Consider the following 13,009-nt stretch of genomic DNA (forward strand, 5'->3'; position numbering starts at 1 on the left):
TTTTCTGGACATCATCAGATCAGAGAACAGAAAAGCTTAAATTGCTGGGTCATAAAATCTTATCTTAATGATAATTCCAGCATTAATCTACAAAAATTTAAGACTAAAATCAAAGATTTCTTTTTTTTATTTAAATTCTTTTTATATATTCAATGAATTTTTATTATCTAAGTTGTGAGTCAGATCCATAAAAAGTAGTGCATATTATTTTTGATTATTTATATATGCATATTAATTTATGTATGTATGTTATTTAAGAACATTATGCTTGTGTTTATTTTTATTTATGTATATTACTTTTATTTTGTTATCCTTAAAAAAAAACTATAAGTTATAAGAGAATAAATATTGTTTCTTTAATTTCATTGGTGTTTTATATTTATTGATCTTCACTTTATCAATAATCTTCTGTAAATTAAAGAAGTCATTCAGATTTTCTATCTAGTAATAAGTGCAGAGATGTAAATCACCAATTGATAGGCTGGATTTTTGGCATATCAGTAACTAGTTAGTTATTGGTTCAATTTTCAGTAAGAATTTTGAGTATTTCATTCATCTGTATCCTTAATAAAATAGATTTTAAAATTTGTTCATGGTAATTTAATAAATAGTGAAAAAAATTGTGTTTAAAGAATTGTTTCTTCTTTTATACTTATTATTAATGTATTATTACTTATAATTAATTATAAAATATTTATAATTAATTTATACTTAATTTTATTTTAGTTCTATCTACATAAATTGTAAGACTTGCTACATACTTTGAGCTTAGGTGGTGAATTAATCATCATAAAATAAAATAAATTATTCAAAAGTAATTGTAAGTCTATTTTTACTTCCTTGTACGTGATCACAAAAAATTTTGATTTTCAGATTTCAACGGAAATATCCATTTTGACCATCCCCCGTATCCAATTTGACTAGTTTCTACACGACATGTATATGTACATATGTGCATATGTATTCCGCATAACTCAAAAATAATTAGCCGTAGGATGTTGAAATATTGGATTTAGAACTGTTGTAACAGCTAGTTGTGCACCTCCCTTTTTGATTGCAATCGACTGGACTAAAAGTGTCCAAAAAGGCCCAAAATCCAAAAAAATTTATTTTGGACTTTTTCTTAAGTGCAGTAATAAGCCCTTATTGAGAGCTTATCAACAATATATAATAAGTGGTACTTATTTTAATTGGTTCCAGATTTATAACCAAATAAAATTGTAATTAATGAAATATTTGGATCTTAATGGAAGGCACATTGGTTTGAATCTGACTTCATCTTCTTTTCTTTCTTATGTAACTTTTTTTTTTAAATCTAAATATATTGATTTATTAATAATTATTAACCTCTGATTGTAAAAAAAAATGTACAATAAATAATAATTTAATAACAATAAAAAAAAAAAAAATATGGAAATATATCAGAAGTTATTAATGAAATAAAATTTTATGTACTTTTCATTTAAAAAAAAAAAGAAAGGTGTTTATGTAATTTAATATGCATACAAGGTGTCTGCATACAAGGTTGTATGCATACAAGTTGAGTGGTGTCCAATTCAGATTTTTAAAAAATATTTTTCGCCCCAATTGGAGCATTTAAGTCTTTCCATGCCCTTTACGTCTTCGAAGAACCAACTATGAAGTTAGCTTGCTGCTGTCTCTTCCGTTCCCATATTAGTTTCATATTTTTCAATCTGGCTACTCCCATTTTTTCTGTTGTTATTATGTTCGGTTGTTTTCTTTTATTGAAGGAGAGTTATGTTAGCTTATTTTATTTTAAGATGTTCTTTTCTTCTTGTTTTTTTTGATAATTTCTATAGTTATAGTTAAACTCTTCATATCAGACCTTATTTCCTGGATCCATTTATTTTGGGTCTAGTTCTTGAGTTGACAGTTTAGGAGCTGTTTAGTGAGTCTTGTGTCAGGTGGTCTGTAGAGGTGACTGAAGAAAGCGACTCTCCTTTTTTGATTGTGTCTATTATAAATTCGTTTTCCTTGTAGACTATACTGTATGGATTATCCACCATTTACTTTAAACTTGGTGTTTAAAATTAATGGCTATTCTTAATATTCTTCTATTTTTTTAAGTTTGTTGGTTGTTGATTGGGTGTTTAGTTTGAAGAGAGTTTCACAGGCGTATGTGGCTTCTGGTTTTATTTACTGATTTATGTTGATTTTAGCATTGACGGAAAGGGATTTCTTTTTATTGGTGGGCCAGGTGATTTGTTTAGTTACTCAGTTTTCAATTGATTGCTTTTCATTGAGATTCCTTGCGATCATAGATTTATAGATTACGAGATATTTAGATTTTTTGACAAGTGTTATTTTGTTTCCATTGCCCAGTTGAAGGGTTTGGAGTTCTTGTCTAAAGGTTGGCATTATTTCTGTTTTCTCCATTGATATTTTGAGCCCAATTTCTTCTGCTACTTTTTGGAGGACATCGATTTGGTGAGTGGTTTCTTCTAAATTATTTGATAATAGTGCTAGGTCTTCTGCAAAAACAAGACAGATTACTTTGATATCCTTTCCAATTTTGATCATAGGTAGGCACTTCTTGTTCCATTTAAGTCATGTAAGGCTATCTATTTAATCCTTTTTTATGACAGAAGTTGCTCTTATTTAAACGTATGTTCATGTACAATAAAGATGTACAGACTAAAATCATTAACAATAAATATTCATGAGTTGTATGTACCATTCATAATGCTTCTGGAATATAAAATAACAAAAAATTTAAGTGAGCAGTTAAGAATGTTTCAGGCATTGTTGAAAAGGATAATATTGGATGTCTTTTCACCTGAAGAAAATCTATTTTTTTTTTAATTAACTTATTTGTGTCTTTATTTGTGAACTTGGGTCATCAAGTACATAACTATTTTTTATCAATTTCTTGTGTTTGTATTTTAAAGTTAAATGGTTAGAAATGATTGACTCTATTCTTATTATTTAATTTCAGAGGAAGAAACATTTGACAGATTTGCCGGAAGTGAGACTGATACTGATTTATTCAAATTACTTCAAATTGAATACAATTCTGTGCTAATTGGTGCAAGGTAAATTAATTAAGTCAACTAATTATGTGAGTTTCTATAACTCAGTCATTTGTACTGTAATATGATAGAAATTAATGATTTAATGACATCTGATTATTTGTATTGCATAAAATAAAGCGCAAGGTTAAATTAAATCTATCAAAAATAATACATTTTTCATGTATGATTTTTGTTAAATTCGTTTTTGAATAGTTTTTTCATTTTTATTTTCCCAGTCATACCTATATAAATGCTGCATAATTTTTTCATAGCTTAGCTTTCCGTAGGAAAAGTATGATGATCGATCAAAGTTGTGGGTGTGAAGAGTTTTTGCTCTCAAAATTTCATTACTCTCTTCTGAAGAAAAACAAATGCCCATGGAAAATTCAGGAGGGTTGTGTGTGAACATACATATATGTACTATATGTATGATGGCCTTTGTTTTGATAAATATTTCTGGAATGGCTAAAAATTAGAGCTTGAAATTTGGTTCAAATTTCTGTATATGGAGCATTGATGACATGAAATTTTGAACTTAGAAAGGGGATGGGTTTAAAATTTCAGTTTTCAATTTTTTCATAGAAAATTTAAATTCAGTACAGTAGTAGTATTATGCGAGTTCTTTATAGTACTGAAATTTTAAGTCAGTCAGGCTTGTGAGTGGGGGGTTTATAATTAGCTTAATTGTTTTAGAATTTTTGTTAAATATTTCCCAAACTTTCTAAAGACTAATGCAACTTGGAAAAACTATTTGTCTTCTAAATTCTAACTTCTGTTACAGTTTGGCTCCTATTCAACAAGGAGACACGGCCAACCGAAAATAATTATTTTTTAGATTGCTTAGTACTTAGAAACAAGTAAACCATTTAGCACCAAATTAGGCCAGTGTTTCTGTGCATGAGAAAATAGAAACTTTTCTTTACATGTACTTTATGATTAACACAGATAGATTTTAAGTTACATAAACTAGCATGATGGAAAATGATCAAATTGGCTTGTATGAAATACTCAGTTTATCTTGAAAATGTTTGCTTTTTTTAATAATATATTTAAAAAACCAATTATCCGAATTGCAGAAACATAATTATTTTTTTTTTCAGTAATTTCATTGACACCACACAAAGATTTACAGAAATACAGCAGTAAATAACATAAACAAAAACTGTTAACCTCCATGTTTCTGTTAATTTTGAAGGTATTTATACATGAATCTGCATTAGTAAATAAGGTAGTTTTTTGTGTACTATTTTATGCAATGAAAATTGGCCATTTAATTCTGAAAAATCATTTAAACAGATAATTTTATCTGTAAAGATTATTTAATAAAAAATAGAAACCGAGTATTTCATACAAGCCAATTTGATCATTTTCCATCATGCTAGTTTATGTAATTTGATCTATCTGTGTTAATCATAAAGTACATGTAAAGAAAACCATGATTCTGAAAGATGGATATTTTGTATCTATTGTTATTCATTTTTGTTACTATTTATTGAGTTTATCTATAATTACATGTAGAAGAGCATATATATATATATATATATATATATATATTGTAGTAAAGGTGGGTAGATAATAGCTTATATCATATTACTATATACTTCACTGATATTGACCCTATTGTTATTTGTTAGTTTGCTTTTGTAAGGTTTCAAACTGTATACTTCCTGTATTTAATATAACGATGATATCAATTACATCCCAAAAGGGTAATTCAAAAAATAGTTTATGTTGCCTCATTTCTGACTCTTTTATTGCTTTCCTATTATAAATTATTTAAATTCGCTTCTGTCACAGTTCTGGTATACATTTATTTTTTGAGCATGTATTTTGTAAAGAAAAAATTTATGTGCTTATTATTTATAACCAACACAGTATAATATATAAAGTAATGAAATGCACTGCATGATAGTGCTTTCACTGTTTATAAATCCTTATTAGTCTTCTTTACAGAATTGATAAGTTTCTTGGTACACATAAACTTTTCTGTTGTTGAAATTAATTTTATAGATCGATTTTTACCCAAGCATATTTTTTGCCGGTTAAGTTGTACTTTTTAATGTGCAAAAAATAGTATGTGGATACAAGTGAATTCAGTATGGGAAACATGTATGTTATAAATATGTAACATATTTTCTTTGTGTAATTTTTGTAACATATTTCCTTCTTATTAGGCAAATAAGAAAATATAACACATTTTTCTTATTTAATTGCTTAGTGGCTAGCCACCACTACCACCATCATTCAGATCATTATCAGAACAGAATTTAAATCCTAGTAAAAATGTAATATTATTTAAATGATATTTCAGTAATGGGGAAACTTTTTAACTTGTTTCAAAATTATTTTCAACAGTTTAATATATTTTACAAATACTTTGATCATTCATTAGTTTAATTCTTTATAATTACTTTATTATTGTTTTGAAGATGTTGGCTAAGTATCAGAATTTGATTATAAGCAGTTTGATTACTTATTGAATCTACATATGTATATTTTTTTAAATAGATTTCGTAACATCTATACATATGATTTTTAACATCACAACCTGCCTTGTGACGATTCTGTTCATCCCCCCCCCCCACCGTTCATAGCCCTGATGGGCTTTAACGGGAGACCTCACAGTAATAAACCAGGCCTCGGTTGGGATGCCACCAATGTAAATGCCTCGGTAGACATTTACATCAGTGGTTTTTAACTCAGCTTTTGCCTTTGCTGCAGGCCTCTTCTGGACATCTTGACAGTCCTACATCGTTTTCCTCTGAACTAACTAACTGAGTTCGCGAAAGCACGAACCCTGCGCCTAGATCTACATTTAAGTAAGCTACTTGTGGTTATAAATGTCTCATATCGTACGAGTCTATTTGGTAAATATAATTCATACCACCAGCAATGTTGATCACTACAACGGAATTTATTCCTATTTCCTTTACTGTTCTCATCTCTTTCTGATCTAAGCCTTCAATTAGATTATAACTACGGACTCCGATCTGGTCTACCAGGGAGAGGTGAACAGATTGCTGACTCCCACTTAGCTCCATTGCAGAGTCCCGTGTGACATTTACTTCATCACCTAAAACAACCATCTTCGAGATGGTGCTCTACCCCACTGCTGGATGGATACCCATGCCCCTGGCAGTGCAGTCACCATCCCGCCGACAGCTATATTGTTATTTATTTACTAACCGCTCTCGTCAAGACTGCGCTACACCTCACGGCTGTATGACTAACCATACCCTCAGCAGTGCAATCGCCATCTTGCCGACAGCTATTTTGTTACATAATTGCCAATATTTTGTGATTCTTTTCAGCTGTTTCACTTTAATATTTATTTTGTTTTTATAGCCAGTTTAGCTTAGCTCTTTCTTTGTGTGTAATTGTATTTTGCCTAACAAAAGTAATTCTATATCTGAATCATGATCCTTAATATAGAGGGATTTTCTTTTTTTATATTAAATACTGCTTTACTATGTAATAATAATTTAATTAAAAAAGAAACTGAATTACTATTAAAAAATGAAAATCATCAATGTATGATTTTTCAGGAGTGTTTCTGTAATACTCTCGAAAGTCATTAATGATTTTATGACTGATGAGTATGTTTTATTTCTCTAATCTTCTATAATAATAACACATTTATTATATTTCTGTTGTCTTCTTGGTAAATACTTCAAATCAATTTTTGTTTGTAGATGTCTCTTCTATTGTTTGAAATCAGTCAGTGGTAAAGTTATGAAATGTTTTCATAAAGGCCACTCTTTTCTATTTTTATATGTACATTTATTTAATTTTATGTGTAACAACTGAAGCTTTAAATTTTTATTTTGATGTTGAATTTGGCTTGGTGCCGTTTATGATTGCTCACAACATTTATCCTTAAATATAATCTTATTTAATAACTATTATTATTAAAATTTTAAGCAGAAACTACTGAATTCACTGTTATATTAAAAAAATGCTGTTGAAACTGAATTGCATTCTGTTGGAAATAGCATTGTTGGTGGTCCTACAATTTTATCTATGTATAATTTTTCCTATAATCTTCCAAAAAAAAATATTCTAGTATTGATCTTAAACTCTCCTAATAGGTTTTTATAGGGAGGAGGATCTACTTAAATTAACATAACTTTAGCCACTGACATTTCATTCTAACTTCATCTGTGAATTTTCAAAATCCTAATTTCTTAAATGTTCCTAATGGTTGTGAGACTATCAGGTATTAGATAAAAATTTGGACCAACTCAGAATTTTTATGATGCAAAATTTTTATGATCTTTTTAATTTAATTTGAATACTCATGTTACTAATTTTATAGTTTCTGAGGTTTAATTATTGTACTGCTGTCAACCTTTGTCTGAAGAAGACCAAATACCAAACATTAGTATTAATGATAGCTTATGGTGGCATCGGTCATTACAAGTTTTTCCATGACAGATAAAATGAAAAAGAAAAAGTGGTAATTAATAATAAGTATTTTAAAATCGTTATTTTAAGTTTGGATGAATTTTTGAGAATAATTGATTATTCTGCTCCTTAAACCAAAGAAAAAATCTTTTTTCTGAGATTTTTTACAGCTTGATTTATATGTATAGTATGTATGTATTCCTTACATTTACAAATGAAAATAGTTAAGAGATTATTTTGCATCTATGTGTTTCTTTCTCATGATTTAACTATGAAATCAATAAATGAAATCGATTTTCAATACTATCTTGAAATGTATTTAATTCTTTCATTTAGAATTAAAATTCCATTAACATTCTGTCATGAAATTTACCATTATGCTAGTTATTACTAGTAGCAGTACTATAATAGTGTTGCAATCTATAAAATTACAATTTTTTTTTTATTTCCACATTGTTATGTCATGGTTATTATTATTAACTTTGAATTGTTATAATTGTTTCAGTAATAAGTAATATCTACAATACTATTTATAATAATTATATAAATATATATATATTTTTTTAATATTTTGGCCTTGATTGATGCCGGCCTTTCTTGTTTCTTTTTGATTATTACTCTCAAAATTGTTATTAACATTAGTGCAGTATTTAAACAGCTGTTATTGTTGTTGCCAGTCTACTTATTTGTGATTATTTTCTATTCTATTGTATTTTATCATACTGACCTTCATAGCTGAACTTTTTAAGTGAAAGTGTACTACTGTTATGTATATTAATTTATTATAAATTAAAATGCCCTATTCTGGCAGTATTTCTTGTTTTTTCCTTTATTTATCTAATGAAGATGTTTTAAATATATAAACATACTGTACATAATTACCTATTACTTGTGTGTTTCTGTTTTTATTTTACTATATTTTTTATCGTTATTTTACTTCCTTGTGTTTTATTCTATACTGAGACCTTGTAGTATCCATTCGTTGATGCATGTGTATTTGTTTGTTTTCCTTTCGGTATGTTTTGTTCTCTTTTTCAACTGATTTTTAGATGATTGGTTGTAATTGAAGTCAGAATAATGAAAATTTTTGTAAATTAGCAAGTATTTATATAAAATAAACAAAAATTTGACAAATTATTTTATATTCAACACTTTATTTATAAAATTTTTAATTTCTTTTCGGCTGTGGTATGCAGTTTACCTTATTTTTGTTCATGCTTATCAGGTAATGTGATTAATTAAAAGTTATCTTATAAATAATTAATTAATTATAAGATATTTTTCATTGCAGAGCATAGAGTTTAATCATGTTCCATGTTCCAGTTGTGAAGGTTATTTTTCCCCTTACAATAATTTGTTATAATGTACTTTCTGATAATCATTGAACTTTAAAATCAACCCAAATTATGATATTTTGGATTGTTTGAACAACAATTTACTGTAAAAACTAATCTCTGTTTATGTTAGAGATTGAAAACTATTTCTACGTGATCGTATCATTTAGAAAAATAACAAAAAGATTCAAGTTTTCAAGATTATATATTGAACCAATAAAAGATAAATTTATGAACTTTTTAGGAACAAGTCATCATCCATTCATAGCAGTAAAACTTGTTTCTACTTTAATAAATCATTATTTGGAGAAATATTTTTTATTTAAATTTCAAGTTGTTCGGATAAATAAATGAAGTTTTTAAATATTATAAAAATGTTTTTTTAGGGTTTATATTGCTTTTTCAAATTTTTTTTTGGTTGTATTATATCTGATTTAATTTTACTGATATTATTTTTAGATCATGTAAAAAAGAATAATAATGAAAATGAATAAAATTTTCATAAGTCCGCACCACTTCCAGTTGTAATACTCTATCTCAGTATTCCCTAAACCATATTCTATTAAAAAAAAATTATGGATTCAGTTTCTGTAAGCTACTCTAAAATATTTAATTATTTTCTGTCTTAAATGCATTTATGTATTACATTTATAGATGCAGAATTCTGTAGCAAAGATTTTTGTACTTTTAGACCAGGAGAAATTTCAAAATTTTAAAAAATTCTAATATTCAGGAGGGTTTTTTTTACTGATAGCAATATTTCCCTTTATAATAAATTATAATAGCTAGAAAAGTAAAAATTATTCTTAAAAAGTATTGGATTTTATGTTGCAATTTTTTAATAATATTTTTAATTTCGTTTCAGGAATGTTATGTACAATGTTAGCCTTTCAAATTTGACTGAATTTACTGATAAGGTGTGTAATAATTTATATTATTCATTTTCTTTTATACTAGAAAATTAATGTAAGACATTCTATATTTATTTAGTTTGATTTGTAATATGCAAGTTATTTGTTTATTTTGTAGCATATTTGTATAGTGTCTTTTAATTTATCTATATTTTAGCTTAATTATATTATTCAACACTAAACACCAACCCTTTAATTATATAAAGGGTTGGTGTTTAGTTGACAACCTATTTTGTTTGGTAATATCAAATAAGATGATTATCATTTCATTTGCTACAATATGGGTTTATATTATTATATCCTTTTTTTTAAAAAAATAAAAATTATGTTGATGTAAAATAAACATTGTACTTTATAAATTATATATTTTTATAAAGTCATTGTGTTATGCGATATATTTAATAAAGTTGTGTATTCTACTCCATTTTTAGTGTTTTGTTTATCTGTTAACTGCCATGTTGGCGGTTGATAAATAATAATAACTGTTTTCATATATAAATAAATTGCTTTATTGATTATAAATTACTAGTTTGTTGTGTGGTTTTCAATTGAAAATTGATTATATGTTGTATTTATTCAGAGAATATCATGGGATCCTGAACCAGCCCACAAAGAGTTGTGCTTCCTGAAGGGAAAATCAGAGGTGAGAATTATCTAATTTCTTAATTATAGTTTTAATTTACAGTGTTGCATCTTTCATTATAAAGAATACGTAATGACATTCGTGAAAACAATATTTATTTTCTGATTTACCTGTCATGAATTGTATTTAACAAATAATGTGGTATTTTATGGCTTTTTAAATTTTATTTATTGTTTATAATGCATTTTATTAGTAGGTAATTTGATTTTTGTTAACCTTTATTGATTTAATGTGTGTTGTTGTATTTACTTTTAATCACTTGTGGTAATCTGTTTTCATTATTTTTCAGTACGATTGTCACAATTACATAAGGGTAGGAGCAAGGGAGGATGAAGAAACACTTCTGTTATGTGGCACAAATGCTTACAAACCATTCTGCAGAAAATATCTACTTAAAGTATGTAATTTTTAAAAATTTTTATCTTATTAATTCTTAATTTTAAAGAATATTTATAATTTACTGTCAAAATCATACATTATGTATGTTCTTACAGATCAATTATCACTAGTTTTGTAGATTGAGAGTGAAATGTTACAATGTGAGATTTTAACATTACAATCTCACCTGCATCATTAGATGCAGCGTCTGCTTAGCACTGTTGGGTGCCTGTGGGGGACAGACAGCCCTGTCCAAGAGGGTTGGGAGTCTCTGGCATCCCACCATCAATGATTGGCTGGGGACTCCTTGCAGCACCTTCGGGGAGGAATGTAAGACTGTAGTCCCGGTGGGGGATTCCTCATTAGAGGCAGGGTGTAAAGACCGGAGTCCCGATGAGGGCTCACCATTGGGATCCCCCTCATTAGAGGCGTGGTATAAAAATAAAGACTGTGTCTCGGCTACCTGGGTGGGAATTTGTTTCTACAAAGGCAGCTTGAGGCGATGAGCCAGAGCTGAGTTTATGCTTGGTTACGGGTCTAGCTTCGGAGGGGGCGGGCAGAATGCTGATATAAAAAAAATATTACAATCTCACATTGAAGTATTGACATACTTCATTAATACTTGTTATTTATAATAATCATATTTTACTGTTGAATTGTTTAATTTCATCAATTCATAGAACAACATTATTCTTTTATCTTTATAGATTTGATTCTGTATGAGGTTTCTTTATTTTACTTAAAAGGACAAATGAAATAAGAATCTTATTTCGTGTTTCTTGTCTTCAAATTTCATTAAATTATGCAAATTTTCTCAAGTTATTGTGAAAGTGGTGTAATGAATTTTTAGATATTGTTGAAAATAAACAGTCAATCTTAAGTTTACATTTAAGACTACAAACCGATCTTTTATTTCTAAAATAATAATAATTGTAATATTCTTTTTTTGTATTGATAAAGAAAAAGTCTATATTTTTGAACTTAAATAAATTTTGAATCTATTGTTTGATGACAACTTTATTACTTTCATTAGATTTATAGGATAATGATTTAATTTAATTTGGTGGTTTAAAAAAAAAATCTGTAATAAACATATTGTTTTTGTTATTATAAGAAATTGTAGTTATTTTTTTTTGTTATAGGATAATGGTATGGAAGCTCAAATGTTGAAGAAGTTTGATGGTACAGGATGGTGTCAATTAGATCCCAACCATAACAGCAGTTCTATATATACTGGTATGAATTAAATACCTCCCCCCACACAAGCATATATAGGATATACAATATATCTGTATGTCTGTTGCAATTTATAGTGTATTTAATATTTAAGTTTTATTAGGATGGACAACGTTATTGATTTTTTAGTTTTTTAAATGCATTTTTCACTGGAGAAATTGTTCTAGGTCAAAAACAGAATGTTTTGTTATAGATTACTTCATCTTTCAGTATATAGTAAAAATAATTATGACTGCATACAAGGCGAATAAATTAAGTGAAACATTCTACAATTCTGTAAAATTGTAGGTAAACCTAATACAACATAAGTAATGTTAATGTAAACATGAACATGTATTACATAGTCTATACAGCATAATTAATGGATTACAAAATATATAAACATTGAATCAAATAATTTAGGGATGAAGTATTGGCATGGTACATTCCAAATAATTCTTTTATCTGTTACACCCTGTTTAATGAAGGGGTTGCTATAACAGCACAGATTAGGTTATAAAGTGCGTTTGGAAAGTTGCTGTGTTCTGGAATTATGGAAGTGTAATGTAAAAACTTTCTTAATTATTATTTTATATTTTTAGTTCATTATTTTATAGAAATGGATACTACAGTAACTAGAATAGTTTATAAAAGGTGTTGAAATCATCTCTTCTAACATCAGTATAATACTGCACATGTTTCAATTTGTTTTCAAATACTCTAACTAGCGATCTTTAGTTCATCAGTCATGCATAATCTGTTGTGATATACTGTTTGTTTTGCTGCCCTCCATAGAAAGTAATCTGGGGGAGTCAGATTGGGCAATTGTGTGAAATGAACAAATCATTTCATTAAAAAATCATTGACCTTATCATGTTAATTGATCATTGATCTTTTAGCTGTGTGCACTGTGGTACCATCTTGCTGTAACCAACTGTGATTGATTTCCACTTCTGTTAACTAACTAATGAAGTTTGTTAAAACAGCACAATAACGATCACTATTAACTATATTTTCAAAAGAGATTGGGCCCACAATGTCCATTCTGTTCACACCAACCCAGACTCCAATTTTCACTTTCTGTAAAAATTG

At 27.8% G+C, this 13,009-nt stretch overlaps 1 protein-coding gene across 1 annotated transcript in view; it reads left to right on the forward strand.

The window, feature by feature from the left end:
* The window catches only part of LOC142320959 (semaphorin-1A-like), a 305,177-nt gene that overhangs the window by 270,812 nt on the left and 21,356 nt on the right, over positions 1 to 13,009 (forward strand). Inside the window, exons 3-7 of the mRNA XM_075358947.1 lie at positions 2,957 to 3,053; positions 9,636 to 9,687; positions 10,262 to 10,324; positions 10,614 to 10,721; positions 11,845 to 11,938. Coding sequence (XP_075215062.1) covers positions 2,957 to 3,053; positions 9,636 to 9,687; positions 10,262 to 10,324; positions 10,614 to 10,721; positions 11,845 to 11,938 — 414 coding nt within the window. The remainder of the gene's footprint in view (positions 1 to 2,956; positions 3,054 to 9,635; positions 9,688 to 10,261; positions 10,325 to 10,613; positions 10,722 to 11,844; positions 11,939 to 13,009) is intronic.

This window comes from Lycorma delicatula, chromosome 3 (assembly GCF_047948215.1).
Source record: "Lycorma delicatula isolate Av1 chromosome 3, ASM4794821v1, whole genome shotgun sequence".
Lineage (NCBI taxonomy): Eukaryota > Metazoa > Arthropoda > Insecta > Hemiptera > Fulgoridae > Lycorma > Lycorma delicatula.